This window comes from Bactrocera tryoni, chromosome 1 (genome assembly GCF_016617805.1).
Source record: "Bactrocera tryoni isolate S06 chromosome 1, CSIRO_BtryS06_freeze2, whole genome shotgun sequence".
In the NCBI taxonomy this organism is placed as follows: Eukaryota; Metazoa; Arthropoda; class Insecta; order Diptera; family Tephritidae; genus Bactrocera; species Bactrocera tryoni.
The window spans coordinates 87,946,304-87,963,315 of NC_052499.1; the positions used below are offsets into that span (position 1 = coordinate 87,946,304).

Genomic DNA, 17,012 nt, shown 5'->3' on the forward strand with positions numbered 1-17,012 from the left:
GCCTTGTCTATTTACATGCTCTCAAACGTAATCGAATAAGCTTAAGGATACTAGTAAATTATTTGTAAATAAGGATTGGGAATGTACATATGTACATATACGTAGGTACATATGGTTAGCATATACTTAGTTATTAGCTTAGTTTAATCTAAAGTTGTGATTAACGCAGTAAAATGTTGTAATGAAGTATTATACACATAATAAGAATAAATTAGTGTGAAGCAATAAGTGTTCATATCTCTTGATTTGGTTTCTTTAAGACACTGGAGCAATAATGGTATCACCTTTAGGCTTTTCCAATAGAAACATATTTATTCAGTTTGTATAAATTTTACAAAAAACACTTCAAAACCCTAGCCATAAAAACTTCTTCTTATAACTCGCCTGCATCAAAAACCACCTCCGAATCCAGGTCCACCAAAGCCACCTCCTCCACCTTGGCCAAATCCGCCTTGCCCAAAGCCACCTGGCCCTCCGAATCCACCACCTTGGCCAAAGCCCCCTTGCCCAAAGCCACCCTGCCCTCCGAATCCACCACCTTGGCCAAAGCCCCCTTGTCCAAAGCCACCTGGCCCTCCGAATCCACCACCGAACTGCCGCACAGAGCGCGCGTTTTCCTCGCTGTGTTGGACTCCTGCGTCCACGGAAAGTAAATCTTCTGCTTTACGTGCTGCCTCCAACTGTGCAATTTCTGCTGCAAAAACACTTAACGCCGCGAGACACATCCACAGCACATAAAATATGTAACGCATTTTGTTCGTATTAAAATATTATGTCAGCAGCTCTGACTTCTTAAAGAAACTGTTTGATTCTGAATATCAAATTGATTTTGAATCACTTTTATACAATTTTTAGCGCCGCAACTAATTCAGCGCACATATGTATACATACATATGTATATCTATACATAATACATACATTTGAACAAATGCCCGTAAATGGGATTGCAGCACTTTTGCCAATAGTTTCTCAGCACTTGGATAAACACATTGAACTTCGAAAGTCATCTAATTCTTAAAAAATCCCCCGCCAAATATATGTACATTGTGACCAAAAAGCACCCGGAAATTGTAATTAAGTTATCCGGGTAAATGATATTTCAAAAAAATGTATTTGGCTAGATTGATAGGAATGTCCTATGCCAAATATGAGCGTGATCTGTCAACGATTTTTACAATAGATAAGAATATCGAACAAAGAATTTGTCTCAAATTTTGTTTTTCTAATCAAATTACGTTTGAGGAATCGTTGCGAATGTTGCAAAATGCTTACAGTGATTCAGTTTTATCAAAACCACAAGCCTACGAGCTGGTACAAAGCCACCAAAGACAGTCGAGATATCGTTGAAGACATGCCTCGTTCTGAACGACCTTCGACCTCTTCAACTGATGAAATTATTAAGAACGTGAAAATCGTCAAGCACGTGTTTGAGAGATAACAAGAGAGCTCGACATCTCCAGCGAGTCTGTTCGAAAGATTTTAGTAGATATTTTTGGTATAAAATGCTTTCTTGCTCGGCCTATCCTGATAGCGGTGAACTTTTTTCAAAAAAAGCACGGTAAAAAGGTTTCTTTGAACATGCATGGAGAGCAGTATAGTGCCGATGAGACATGGATTTATGAGTTTGACATGCAAACAAGTCAACAATTATCGGAATGGAGGGAAACAAATGAAACAAATATTGAGGCGTCTGCGTAAGAACATCCGTCGAAAACGGTCGGAATTCTGGAAGATCAATTCATCGAGCCACGATTGTGACTGAATTTAAAGCAAACAACGCAATGGATACCATACCATACCAACGATCAACCACCGTGTTAACCAGATTTGGCTCCGTGTGAATTTTACTTGTTCCCCAAATGAAATAGTGGCTCCGTAGAACCAGTTTTTAGTCGATTAAAAAGATAAAACAAACTTCGCTAATGGAGCTGAAAGCCATCCCAAAAACTGCTTATAACAAGTGTTTCGAGGGATGGAAAAATCGTTGGGAAAAGTGTATTTCCTCTGGTGGGGTTCACTTTGAAGGCGACCAAATAAATAATAATGAACAGTTAAATATTTTGCCGTTTATTTACAATTTCCGCATACTTTTTTGTCGCAATGTTTGTACAGGTACATATGTACTTATGTGTTTCGGTCTCGATCGAAGATTAATAACATAAGTATGTATTTGCTTCCAGATTTTAAAGTTAACAGCGTAGATGGCGTAAAAACCCGCTAATTCGCTATTTATGCGTATAACAGTTTGAAACAGTAAAACGTCTGCGTTGTCTTTTTATTCGTGTATTAATGATTGTAGAGAATGATCAATGAATAAAAAAAAGACTATTCAAAATTGTTGTATGTATGTGTAGATGTCTGGTAAAATCAAAGTCGGCTTATTAACATAACAACTTATGTCTATTTTTGCAGGTTATGCTAATACCTGAAAGTTAATAAACTAGAGGATCATTAAATATTCATGAAAGTTTTGAGACGAATCTCTAATTTACTTTCATGCTTTTTCTCTTCAGTACTGTTTATTTATTTTAAAATTAGGTAGTCCCCAATTATTTTATATCACATCGCATTATTTGCAATATGTAACAGGCGCTGCAAAAGTCTTCAAAGTTTTACAAACGATCAATTTTTTCGTAACAATTTATAAATATATTAGGTTGTCAAAAAAGTCTTGCGGTATTTTCGCTAGTTGGCGCTGAAAGCATGTAGTTCTAGTTTTATTCGTCGCATCGGGTCATGCTATACCTTTTTGGAAAGCTCATTTCACGCGCTAACACGTGTTTGATTGATTGTCGTTTCTTTTAAGTCGTTCGTGAGTTATAGCGTCGCAAACATGGAGCAAAATAAAGAGAAAATACGGCATGAAATGCATCTCAAGCCGCCAATAAAATTTGTGCAGTTTCTGGATCCGATACAGTTTCCATTTCCACCGCACAACGATGGTTTCAACCTTTTCGTTCTGGTGTAGAGGTGACGAAGATGCGCCACGCTCCGGAAGACCTGTCGTCGAAAATTGCGATAAAATCGCTGTATTGGTCGAAAGAGACCGGCATAGTAGCAGCCGTAGCATCGGTCAAGAGCTGGGCATAAGTCATCAAAAATTCATTTCAATTTCAATAAAAAAAAAATCAATAAAAATAGCGCAAGACTTTTTTGACAACCCATTATGACTGTGGTATCATTTCAACTTTTATAGCTTACTCTTTTCAACGGTTTCATATTCGCATCGCCTTTAGTCCCTAAGTTTCTAGTCACAAAATTTTCATGTGGAAGCAAGAACACAGGTGGCCAGCTTAAGTCAGTTCTATAGACACCTCATTTCAGTAGAATAACTTCTTCATGTTTCATTTTCTTACCTTTATTCAATTATACCGGTTTATTGGATAAATGCCAATTTTGTTCGATTCACCACTCCCCAAGCGTTTGTGAATCCAAGGCATTCAATTAGTTCATTCAAAGTAAATGATATCATTGTATGCATTTCCACAAATAATATTAAAATATAAAACGCAGCAATTTATTTAGAAGAAAATAAAAAACAAGTTATTCATACATACCGTATGTGTATAAAAATATGAATTCTATATACAATATATCTCAAGTGAGTTATGAACACGGTTTATCAATGTTTACTTTGGACATTATGTTCGCACAGAGAGCAATTACTGTTGTGCCAATTATGGACGGAAAGCATTGTCCTAGAAACTCGAGCAACATCGGTTGTTTCATGACAACCTCCGAATAGTCATCAAACGATATCACACCATCCTTGTCGACATTGAATTTCTTGAACAACAAATCCACCATATCCGAACGCAGCTCGTTCACTTCGTCCTCGTCTTCCCCTACGAAAAACTTTTCGACAGCATGTTGCACAATTTCACGATTCAAAAACCCGTTGCCATGGATATTGTAAATTTGAAAAGTGAATTTGATCTTCTGATCTAATTTGTTGGTCATAAAGACGGAGAAGAGGTGCACCCAAGCAACAGCGTCTTCCTCCTCTTTTCATATCCAAAGTTATGTGTAAGAGTATGCGTTCGATTATTTGCAAATCGGAGATTTTGAACAAAACCAGGAAAAGGTGGAAGAACTGTTTCTTTGTCATATGCTTCGCCTTGGAACCGTTGGCCAAAACGAATTTGTGATAGACCATTAAAATGCTGCTCACTTCACCCTCAGATAGTGATAGATATTCTCGAAACGCGGTTTCTGCACGTCATCCAATTTAAAGGCACTCCAGGTTCAGTTTCATTGAGCACTACCTCAATTGTTTCATCTTTCACTAATTCTCTTATTTGCGGACCCACAAGACAATTCTCAGTCTTTATATATAGGCTTAAAATTTGGAAAGAACTCATTCCAAACGTATGCCTCAAAGTGAAAAGTTGAAAGGAGTAGAGAGTTTTTCAAAGTTTAATAAGTTTATTGTTGTTTTGCTGCTTATAACGTTGGTGGATGCAACGCCGGACAGTTGTAAGCAGTTTGACAATTCCCTAGAGACAAATACCCGCTTGCCAATGCCCAATCGTTCGTCAAATGCGAAACGTGAGAGCTGCATGTATGCCTCCCTTTTGCCGGGTGTCAATTTGAATGATGGTGACGGGAAGCACTGAGGTCATTTCGCTGAGACCAGCTCGAGCAATGCTGTAATGGAGTTGGCAGTCATCGCCTTGTCTATTTACATGCTCTCAAACGTATCTCTTGATTATGTTTATTTAAGGGACTGAAGTAATAATAGTATAACCTTAATGTTTTTGGAAAAGAAGTATATTTATTAAATTCGTACTGTTTTTACATAACCTCTTCAAAACCTTAGCCATAAAAACCACGTCTTCTTATAACTCGTCTGCGTCCAAAACCACCACCGAATCCACGTCGACCAAAGCCGCCTCCTCCGAACCCACCACCTGGTCCAAAGCCCCCTGGTCCAAATCCCCCTGGTCCAAAGCCCCCTGGCCCAAAGCCACCTCCTCCGAATCCACCACCTGGGCCAAAGCCTCCTGGCCCAAAGCCACCTGGCCCACCGAACCCACCACCTGGACCAAAGAAGCCTGGGCCTCCGAATCCACCACCGAACTGCCGCACAGAGCGCGCGTTTTCCTCGCTGTGTTGGACTCCTGCGTCCACGGAAAGCAATTCTTCTGCTTTACTTGCTGCCTCCAGCTGTGCAACTTCTGCTGCGAAAACACTTAACGCCGCGAGACACATCCACAGCACATAAAATATGTAACGCATTTTGTTTGTATAAAAATATTATGTTAGCTGCTCTGAATTCTTAAAGAAACTGTTTTGTTCTAAATATCAAATTGATTTTGAATCACTTTTATACAATTTTTAGCGCCACAACTAATTCGGCACACATACAAACGTATGTTTACATATCCATACATAGTTTCATTTGAACAAATGTCCATAAACAGGTTAGGCAAAGAACATAATCACCCCTTATATTCTACCATTATTTATATATACTCAAGAGCAATTCTCTGTACCATAGAATTACAGCATTTTTGCCAATAGTTTTCCAGCACTTGGATAAACACATTGAACTTTGAAAGTCATCTAATTCTTAAAAAATTCCCCGCCAAATATACATTCAGTCCAAAAAGCGCCAGGAAATTGTAATTAAATTCCCCCGGGTAAATAATGTTTCAAAAAAGTATTTTGCTAAGTTGGTAGGGCTGTCCTTAATCACTACGCCAAATGTGAGCGCAATTTCTCAACCAGTTTGTTCAAAGCAGTTGCTTAAGTCGGTACCCCCAGTAGTGTGTAGCGATTTTTACAATGGATAAAAATATCGAACAAAAGATTTGTCACAAATTATGTATTTCTAAGCAAACTTCGCCGAGAGACCATTGAAGATATGTCTCGTTCTGAACGACCTCTTCAACTGATGGAAATATTAAAAAAGTGAAGGATATGTTGCTTGATAATCGTCAGGCAATTGCTACAGAAATGGCAAGAGACCTCGACATCTCTCACGACTCCGTTCAAATGATTTTGGGAATGAAACGCGTTTTTGTTCGACTCGTCCCAATGAAGATACATTTTTTTTCAAAACGAGTACCGTAAATAGTTCTCTTTGGACTTTTTCGTGCGAATTCCGAACCCAAATTCATGGTGAGCATCATAAGATGGCCTTATCATCGGAATGGAGGGAAAAAACGAACCGAAACCAAAAAACCAAGCCAAAGCCTCTCAAAAATCAAGATGATGCTCATTGTTTTTTCCGATTTTCGTGGTTTGGTGCAACATGAAGTTGTTCCGGAGGGACAGATGATCAAACGGCCGGAGTTCAATTCATGGATTTTTTCACAATGATAATGTACTATCGCATCGAGCCACAATTGTGACCTAATTTAAAGCTCAAAACGCAATAAATACCATCGATCAACCACAATATTAACGAGATTTGGCTCTGTATGATTTTTTCTTCTTCCCCAAACTGAAATTGCTGCTACGTGAATGCCGTTTTCAGTCGATCGAAAAGATAAAACAAAATTCGCTGAAGTCCATCCCAAACCGTGCTTCCGAAAAGTGGTTCGGGGACTGAAAAAATCGTTAGCGTAAGTGTATTACATCTCGTGTGGATTACTTTGAAGGCGACAAAATAAATATTGATGAATAGTTAAATATTTTGCCGTTTATTTACAATTTCCGCATACTTTTTTGTCACAATGTTTGTATAGGTACTTATATGCTTCGGTCTCGATCGAAGATTAATAACACCTGTATTTGCTTCCAGATTTTAAATTTAACGCGTAGACGATGTAAAAACCCGCTAATTCGCTATTTATGCGTAATAACCGTTTGAAACAGTAAAACGTCTGCGTTGTCTTTTTATTCGTGTATTAATCATTGTAGAGAATAATCAATGAATAAAAAATTTGTTTACAACTCCACCTCCTATTGCTATTCAAAATTTTTGCATGTGAGTGTAGATGTGCGTTAAAATCAAAGTCGGCTAATTAAAATAACCACATAATATTTTGGCGGGTTATGCCAATACCTGACAGTCGTCACGTGCTTTTAGTAGTTAATAAACTAGAGGATCATTAAATTTTCATGAAAGTTTTGAGACGAATCTCTAATTTACTTTCTTGCTTTGTCTCTTCAGTGGTATTTATTTATATTACAAGTAGGTAATTCCCTATTATAAGTATATTTTATATCACTTCGCATTTTTCGCAAAATGTATCAGATGCTGCAAAAGTTTTCGAAATTTTACAAACGATCGTTTTTTTCCGTCACTCTTTACAAAAATAGCTCTGTCTTATCATTTGAACTTTTATTGATCTTTTCAACCGTTTCATATTCGCCACGAGTCTAGTCTCTAAGCTTCTAGTCATGAAATTTCCATGTGGAAGCAAGACAAAAGGTGGCCAGTTTAATTCAGTTCTCGGGTCTTTGGACACTACACTTACGTAAGTAGAATAACCTTCTCATCTATTCGTCTTCTCGATTAGTTTACCCAAAATACATTTTATCAATGTATTTATCTCAATAAAACAATATAAAAATATATAAATAATATTCGAAGATAAAACACAGCAATTTATTTAGAAGAAAATAAAAAAAACAATTTATACATACATATGTGTATAAAAATATGAATTCTATATATGTACATATATCTCAAGTGAGTTATGAACACGGTTTATCAAAGTTTACCTTGGACATTATGTTCGCACAGAGAGCAATTACCGTTGTGCCAATTATGGACGGAAAGCATTGTCCTAGAAACTCGAGCAACATCGGTTGTTTCATGACAACCTGCGAATAGTCATCAAACGATATCACACCATCCTTGTCGACATCGAATTTCTTGAACAACAAATCCACCATATCCGACCGCAGCTCGTTCACTTCGTCCTCGTCTTCCCCTACGAAAAACTTTTCGACCGCATGTTGCACAATTTCACGATTCAAAAACCCGTTACCATGGATATTGTAAATTTGAAAAGTGAATTTGATCTTCTGATCCAATTTGTTGGTCATAAAGACGGAGAAGAGGCGCACCCAAGCAACAGCGTCTACCTCCTTTTTCATATCCAAAGTTATGTGTAAGAGTATGCGTTCGATTATTTGCAAATCGAAGATTTTGAACAAAACCAGGAAAAGATGGAAGAACTGTTTCTTTGTCATATGCTTCGCCTTGGAACCGTTGGCCAAAACGAATTTGTGATAGACCATTAAAATGCTGCTCACTTCACCCTCTGTGAATTGCGTCGTCTTCGCCATTTGCTTGATCAGATCGTGATAGATATTCCCGAAACGCGTGTTCTGCACGTCATCCAATGTGGCATCCAACTTATTCATAGTCATGGTGCTTTAGCCGTCTACAAATAGCTGTAAAGTTTCAATTATCTTCTGTTCTGCGGTGCACAATGAAATTTTAAGTCAAAAAAGTCTTCAACAAATAATCAGGAAAAGAAATATTCAATTTAAAAAAAAATAAAGAAATATAAGAAAATACTCAAAGTAAAGTCATTTGGAAATATATTTTAGGATATAAACAAAGTGGAGCGCCAAACAATGGGTGACAGAAGCTGGTTTAGTTATAAAGGGTGATTCACTTCGAAGTTCCCTAAACTTAAAATTTAATAGAGAATGTTTGTTATCATTCGAAAGACTATTCTTTGAATTAATTTTTGAAGAATATCTCTTTGAGGTGTTAGTCATGGCTGTGTGTGAGTTGGTCCATTGGTTGAGTACAATTTTAGATTACTCAGTTGAGTATTTCGACTGGTAGCTGGCGAATGACCCGTGAGATGTTTTGCTCTAAAGCCTGAACCGAAGCGGAATTGTCTGCATATACTTTAGACTTTACATATCTCCACAGGAAAAACTTTAAGGGTGTGATATCTGACGATCTTGGTGATCTTGGAAGTGGCGTCATCGTGCCGAAACCAAATGTCGCCGAGATCACGACTTTCAGGCATCAAATAGTCGGTTATCATGGCTCGCCATTGACGGTTACGTTCTCACCGGCATCATTTTTGAAGAAATATGGACCGATGATTCTACCCTCCCACAAGCCACACCAAACCGTTTTTTTTTTCTGGATGAAATCGCAGCTCTTGATCTTTTCAGGTTGCTTTTCATCCCAAAATTTTGCTTGTTTACATTCCCATTGAGCCAAAAATGAGCCTGATCGCTGAACAAAATTTGGCTCGAAAACGTCGGATCTTGTTGGAACTTTGGGAAGGTCGAGCGACTTCAGTTTTTACACAAGCTATATTTTGTACGCTTTCAATTTAAAATCTATACGTAAAATGCGCCAAGTCGTTCCATACTCAGCCCGAGTTGCTGCGAACGGCACCGAATCGACTCGCCACGGTCTTCGTGCACATTTTCAGTTAGGGCTGCTTTATTTTCTTAATTGCGTGCTTGTCAGCCGACAAAGTTTTCTATTCGGTCCAATATTATTCAATACTGAATGCTGGGTCTCAAGATGGGTTATGGTGTTGCGAATAGTACGCTCAGTAGGCCGATTATGTTGACCATAAGTTGAGCGAAGCTCGGGCAACATATTCCTTACAGAAGGTGAGTTATCGTAATAGAGTTGTTCAGGACTAAGTCTTTCCATTAAGAAATGCCAAACAATACTGAACAAAAATAACATGACAGCTTGACAAGACTCACGCATGATCTTGACAATGAAAAATAATATCAATATATATATGTAAATATGTTTACTATAGTAAATTAAAGTAAAATTGTAATCAAAATTAAAAACGAGTTCTTCAACACAATGTTTTTCATCTTTATGTCATTATTGAGGCAATATTTTATAATTTTTTGATTAATAAAAAATCCCCTTCAATGATTTCGCATGTAATAAAGTCGTCTTAACAAATCAATAGCATGTACATACATTAATGTTTATTTATAATAACTTATAGCAAGATTAAATTTATCTAACGTATTAGAGAAGTAAATACATTCATTTTTTATCAAATAGATGTCTTTAGTAATTCTTTCCATTAGAATTTAGAATCAAAACCTCAAAAATCATCGTCCAAATGTTTGTTCTCTTTACTCTGGGTTGTTTGTATAGACTTACGCTATTCATAGAAAATCCTCCAATAATTATATTGTTATATTATAGATAAGTGAAATTAATTCATGCCGCCAAATTAATTTAAATATTTTATTTTTTTTCTTTAAAAACCAATACCGTGATTTTTTTGTGATTCCAAAAGGCAAGAACAGGTTCTAATGCGAACGCAAACAAACGTTTTCGTAAGCCAGTTTAATTTTTTTTTCGGTTAACAATAACCGCGTCCAGTAAACAAATATCACTTCAATCAATAAATATTTGTTTCGCATGACTCATTAACTCAATGGGATGCCGAAAGGTATTCTACATATGTATGTATGTATATACGATATGTATTATACTGGCACGGCTTATTTTACCTTACAGACAAATGAACTAGTTCTAAACTAACTTCCAAATAATGTAACGGCTTAATTCAACTTAATAGCCAATTAAATGTTCATTATAGCACCAACTGGTAGTTTTTACATGAAGATGTTCTTTTAATACTTCAAAACAAAACAAAAAAAACCTAGTGTATGCACTTAAAAACCAATAGTTCCAGCAGCAATAAATTGTTTCATAACTAGTCCAAATCCAGTATTTTTCTAACTAGTTCCATTTCGGTTCGAAATTTATTGTTTTAAACAGGTATTTTCAGATATGAGTTCTATTTTGCTAGCGGAGTTCTTTATACGCATATTAAATAAGTACTGACTAGCAAATCTTCTAATTAAGCTGTGGTTTCACTGGATATAAAATATAAATTACATTCAAAAAAAAGATTTAAAAAAAGAAAAAAAGGTAACTTCGATTGCACTTAACTAATAATACCCTTCACAAACACAGAAGGTTAATTACTAGAACTTCATTACGATCATTCAGTTTGTTTGACAGTTATATGCTATGGTGATCCGATCTTTACACATTCTTCGGAGTTGGCATTATTGCCTTAGATAATATTCCATGCAAAGTTTCTTGAAGATATTTCGTCAAATGAAAAAGTGTTCCGCGCAAGCACTGAATTTCAATTATTCAGTAAATGGCAGCTATATCTGGTCTGATATCGGCAGTTCCAACATATGAGCAGCTTCTTAAGGAGTAAAGAACGTATGAAAAATATCAGATCGATATCTCAAAAGCTGAGCGATTAGTTTACCTATATGCAGACTGACGGACATGGTTAAATTGACTCAACTTATCTTTTATATATTTCATCACGGACACCTGAAAATGTTATCTTCAGGGCAAACCTAATATAGTATCTTGTTCAGGGTATAAAAATTGAGAAAACAGGTTTTAAGGAATGAAATAAATAAATATAAAGTATGGTAAGTATATTCCATTTCATTTCAGTAACTGGAGAATTAAATTAATTGTGCAATTTTTTTTTGCACAATTTTACTATAGCCAAGTGAACAGATATCTTTTATATCATTTCTTGCTAATGAGGCTTAAATTTTTTGTGCACATAATTACTTTTAAAATAACGATTGCTCTTTAAAGTGTCGATTACAGCCAGTATGTGCATCCAAAATATCCAGTAATAAATCGCCTATTTTGCCATGCACTTTTATGAATTCGCGCAATTAGCACTTCATTAGCTATATACAAACTATACATATGTACAAACAAGGGAGTAAACGGTTGCCTTGTATTCCCGGTTAATAACCTAAGCAAACATTTTTACTGTCAAAAGATAATTAATTACTACTTGTCTAGATCGTTGCAATGTATGTAGGAATGGCGGATCTTCTGTTTGCCATTCTAGACTTTCACAGATTTCTGTCTGAAGTGAGCCCAACTGCATCCAAATTTAAGTTTACAGAAAATAAATGATGAAAGAATAAGGAATTTGGAAGAGTTTTGTTTTCTCACATAGTATGCGACTTTTAAAAAATTAAATGCAAAATAACGCAACAACACTTTTCATACGTTCACAGACGAAGAAAAAACGATGTAATAGAATCCACACATATTGAAAAAAAATTTGGATTTTATTTAAAGAATGATCAAATATTGGTTATATCTAATAGCATTGACAGATGGCAGCGTTAATCCGGATTAACTGCATTAAACAGGACTTAGGGAATTAACTGCATTAATCCGGATTAATTCCGGAGTTAGTGAAGATAACCCCGTTGCTAACTCCCATTTAATCGGCAAAATTTTAGAGAGCTGTAGCTGTATTTTCGCTGGCAACATTGTTAGAAATGGCCAATTTTAATCTATGGTGAATGAAAAACAAGCAACACTGACAGCTGTTTCTCAAATTTTCAATAATAAAACAAGAAGTTTATGTTATGAAGCAGTTTTAAAAATAACGTGTTGATATGTTTTTGTAAAAATCGGTCGGCTAACAACGGCAATGTTTAACTTATGTCCATTTTCACTAAAAATATTATAAAAATGACACTCAGCTGTTTACGAGAGTTTCAAACTCTCATAGCTGCCGTCTGTTATAGCCCTGACAGACGACAGCGCTAATATGCATTAGCGGGCTTAATTTACATTTACTTGCGCATTTGACACATGTTAATGCAAATTTTGTAATGCACAAGAATTTCGTGCATTTAGCTGAATTTACCAAAGTTGAGTAAGCAACACTGCTCAAAAATGGCCGATTTTTGCTATGTTTTGACAGATAGCGCTTGAAGTCTGCCGCCTCCTTTGCGTTTACAGCATCAAAGGTAAGCAGTTTTATATTGCTAATTACATTATGTGTAAGTATAGTAACATAAACAAATTTTAATATTTTTAGATGGCAGAAAATAAATAACGCACAGTTTGCTACCCATTTTTCCAATATTCTTAACTTTTTCGCACACTTTTTTCGCATTACAATCCATTATTATTTAACTCTATTATATCTGAACGTAGTTAATACTAAACGATTTTTTTCGTTAAATTTATGTATGTATATTGATTTTCCAAAACTACCAAAATTTCTATTAATAATTTCTCTTATTCGTTTTTATTTCACTTTTTTTTAAATAAACAAATTTCACAATCAGCTGTCTAAATGCACAAGTCTGCCGTCTGTCGCCATAAAATTTCAATGCGCATTAACGTTGCTTAATGCGTATTAATTTTGCTCGTCTGTCAGGGCTATTACCTGCAAATTTGGACATGAAGTGCGCATTTAATCCGGATTAACGCTGCCGTCTGTCAAGGCTATTAAAAAGGAAGCTTAATTTTTTACAATATTAAATATCGTAAGCAATAAAAAACTCAATTTTGATTTTTTTGATGACATGTTTTGCATTTCAGTTGACAATATCTAAGTGTCTGTTATTGGTTAACAAAAGATATAGAAATATAGCCCGCACGTTATATCATAGTTTTAAGTTTCTCCGTTTACATATTTACTTATCTTTTATTTATAAATACTTTCTTCTCTATTTAAATATTAAATTAATAAATGCAAATCTTAAAATTTGCAGAAGATTTCGGTTCAAATAATGTGGGAGTTAATCAATAGCAGCGAATTATTGGAACTTAGGGCATTAAAGAGCTTTTATGCTATATGAATATCTCAATAATCTTATATGATTTGTTATATGTGATATACTACCTGCCATAGCTACAATACCCTCCACATGGACATTTCTTATAGGAACTGTACGTATAATTAAATCTGAAATCGCAATCGTCCAACGCTTCTTCTAGCTAGGTTGTTTGATATAAGCAACTTTCTTTTCTTTCAATAATCCATGCCAAATTACATAAAGATATTTCGTCAAATAAAAAAGCTTTCTAAATAAGAACTCGACTATTTTTTTCTTATGAATCTGCTCATTAACGTTGTTACCGAACTTGATTCTTTTTATTCTAAAAATCATATATTGGGTAGTCGAAAAAGTCATTTCGTATTTCTAATCAAACTTTAACTCAATTTTTTATATTTATACTAATAAATAAATAAACAAACTTGTACTTTGCTCGATCACGTTTTGCCATGTTGCTAGAGACATTATTCCATTAGTGTAAAACTCATTAGTGTAAATCGAAATTTCGAAATCTCCAGAACGGAAGCGAGCGAACCATTGTTATGCTTCACGAACTGATACAGCATCGTGTCCGTAAACTTCACAAAATTGCAAAATATAGCGAATTTCTTCATTATTTTCACTCATTTTTGAACAGCTGTAACTTTTTTTCAACTTCCCCGAATTTTTGGCTAAATGAAGCTTAACACTATATGGTATGACACAGTGTGATTGGTAGCACTGGAGATATACGACTGCAACGACATCTATTGCCAAAATACGAAAAGACTTTTTCGACTACGCAATATATAGCTGCCATAGAAGCTGAACGTTCGGAATAAAGTTCTTGTAACGAATCTTTTGTATTCGTAGCTGATTTTACAGCTTCTGTGCAACCGAAATCAATGTTTATTTTTGGTTTTATTTTCTTTTTATATTATTCAGAAACAATTATTGTTATGTCACATAAAATTAACTTGCGATTCCGAAAGAAAAGATTAAAGAATTTTACTATGCAATCTGGCTTTAAGTCCTCAGTCCGCACTGCAGAATACTCATACATTATTTAACAATTTAGGTGCATTGGATTTTCCTATTTGGATACTGTCGAATCGATCTAGTATATAACGCATATATCGACTTAATGAACCAGAAGCTGTAATGAGCCAGCCGTATACTCCCTTGTATAAAAATCAAGTTAATTACTTTGTTGTTGTTTCCATGTATACATTTGTAACAAGAAAGTCAAGCTTAAATTTGGCGATCAGAGATGCAACGAATGGAATGAACTTAGCGGCTTTTGCTAATAAATCTGTTGAATAAATAAACACGTGTGTTTACCGATTCGCATTTATTTTTTAACTCATTCTTTTCATTTCTTTTTTCTGTTTTGTTTTTTTGGGTATTTCCCAATTGACCGCAAAGAGCGAAATATTAGTAAACAGAAACTGCCTATGGTTGGAGATTTGCGGCGCAATATCATTATAAAAGCATTAACCGCTTTTGACAGCGAACATAGTCGAGCTCCAGCTAAATCTATAGAAACAACTCATCATTGGAGAGAGTGAAATTTGAAAGTGCTAAAGTGCTAATTAATAAAGAAACGCCAGCAGATCGTCCACAAAAATGCGAGGAATCGCTATCGTTTTCTTAGCCTTTTTGGCTTATTCGAGCGCTTATCCGCTAGAGGAGCAACAGGTCAGTGTTCAAGTACCTGAAAGTTCGCTACAATTGGAAGCTTCCGAAAAGGATGCAGCAGTGCCCGACGCATCCGAAATTGTACAAATTGCAGCCGTGCCGGTAGCAGAAGCAGTGGAATCAAAGGCTCAGCAACTTTTGGATGTTGATGCGGGCGTTTCGGCAAGCATTGAGGGAGCTCGTCAAGCACGTCAGTTCGGTTATGGCGGATTCGGTGGCTTTCCCGGCGGAGGTTATGGCGGCTTTCCCGGCGGTGGTTATGGTGGCTACGGTGGATATGGTGGCTACGGTAGATATGGTGGCTACGGAGGTTATGGTGGCTACGGAGGCCATCGACATGGTCATCGTGGTGGTTTTGGTGGATTTTTTGGCTAAAATATATGGGAGGAATAAGAAGCTTTAATTGTGATAAATTATGTAAAAGTCAAATGTGTGTACACTTACATCTACATATTTATTTAATGAAAAACCCGAAATAAAAAATTGACGGAATCGTGATCAAAAAAGAAATAACTCCCTAGTTTGTGTGTAGTTAGTGTGCATTATAGTGGTACGTTTAGATAAAAGCGTCGATAAAACTTCGAAGAAACTCTATGGAATGTCCAGCTTGGCATTCAAATTTTTAACCTGTTGTATTCAAAATTACTGAGTTCACCAAAGCATTAGAAGATTTAAATAATACGAAGGCTTAGTGACTCGAGTCGTTATACATAGGTAATCCTCTTGCTTAAAACTGAATAACTCTTTTTTTGTGAATATGTTGGGTGGATCTGGCTACCATACGATAAGCAAAGTGAATTTTGAAAAAAAATTTAGTATTTCTTGGAGCTCAATGAAAGTCACGCTGAAATTATTGAATTCGAATCGTCCATTCGTGGAAAATGGCTAATCGAACAAATAACTGGTATAAAGCGAGCATACTGCTAAAATAGAACTGAGCGATTATATCATTTTAATATAGCCTCTTCTTTAAAATCTCAGTTTAATCCTTCCTTGCTATTAAGAATTTTTTGTTGATCATGACATTTACTCATCTTTATTCATTAGCTGATATTCTTGTCAAATTGTGAATTCTGATTTTCGCACATTTCAGAGCGTTTGACATTAACAGCAGCGTTCATTGAGGCCTCTGACCGAACACTACTCAGTAAAAGCTCATTCACTGTCGCTGTGCAAAGCCAGTCAAGATGTTAATTACCGATACGACTAGTTGCACCAAAGTTGTCCTTGCAGACATTTCGAATGCACCGCTATAACTAACTGTTTTAACATTTTCTGTTATTTGCGATTTTGCTTTGCGTTGCTGTAAGCGCCTTTTATGCGAAAAGAACTTTTTATTATTTACACAGAGCGAATCAAAGCGTGAGACGTCAAACCAAACGAAGAAAGTAAGCAAAACCAAATAAAACGCCCAACGGTCCGCTCAAGTTTTCCATTTGATAATGTTTTTGCTTGTTGATTTGCTTGACGAGCTGTTTCGCTTTGCATTGATTGCTCTATGCACAACTGTTTGGTATTTATTTATTTACTATTTGTTTTGCCGTTTTCCATTTGCTGCGTGTGTGCAGAATTGCAATCAGATAACACCTTTTCGTCATTCTTTCAGTCATTCGTTCATTCATTCCTTCTGCAATTCAACTATTCAGAGTCCTGTCAGCCCTCAACCTCGCTGTACAAACATTCTCGCACTCGCGGCACCTTATTATGGCCAATAGGCTGTGGGCGTTTGTAAATATGCTCAGCACTCAGCACTCAGCACTAATTTTAAGTAGGCAAAGCAG

At 36.0% G+C, this 17,012-nt stretch overlaps 4 protein-coding genes across 4 annotated transcripts; 1 reads left to right on the plus strand and 3 right to left on the minus strand.

Moving 5' to 3' along the window:
• Positions 1 to 320: 320 nt before the first annotated feature.
• Positions 321 to 788, minus strand: LOC120766562 (glycine-rich cell wall structural protein). The gene has a single exon (XM_040092153.1). The coding sequence runs from the start codon at positions 750 to 752 to the stop codon at positions 390 to 392; it is 363 nt and encodes a 120-aa protein (XP_039948087.1). The 5' UTR covers positions 753 to 788; the 3' UTR covers positions 321 to 389.
• Positions 789 to 3,606: 2,818 nt separating this feature from the next.
• LOC120779679 (calcineurin B-like protein 9) lies at positions 3,607 to 5,238 on the minus strand. The gene is given in 3 exon segments (XM_040112068.1): positions 3,607 to 4,002; positions 4,004 to 4,212; positions 4,908 to 5,238. Coding segments are annotated over 3 exon segments (936 nt in total).
• A 2,409-nt stretch (positions 5,239 to 7,647) lies between these two features.
• Positions 7,648 to 8,422, minus strand: LOC120779752 (EF-hand calcium-binding domain-containing protein 1-like). The gene has a single exon (XM_040112158.1). It carries the CDS (start codon positions 8,326 to 8,328, stop codon positions 7,648 to 7,650), a length of 681 nt encoding a protein of 226 aa, XP_039968092.1. The 5' UTR covers positions 8,329 to 8,422.
• A 6,507-nt stretch (positions 8,423 to 14,929) lies between these two features.
• Positions 14,930 to 15,748, plus strand: LOC120782370 (glycine-rich cell wall structural protein-like). Its single transcript, XM_040114607.1, has one exon. The coding sequence runs from the start codon at positions 15,160 to 15,162 to the stop codon at positions 15,604 to 15,606; it is 447 nt and encodes a 148-aa protein (XP_039970541.1). The 5' UTR covers positions 14,930 to 15,159; the 3' UTR covers positions 15,607 to 15,748.
• The last annotated feature ends 1,264 nt before the right edge of the window (positions 15,749 to 17,012 follow it).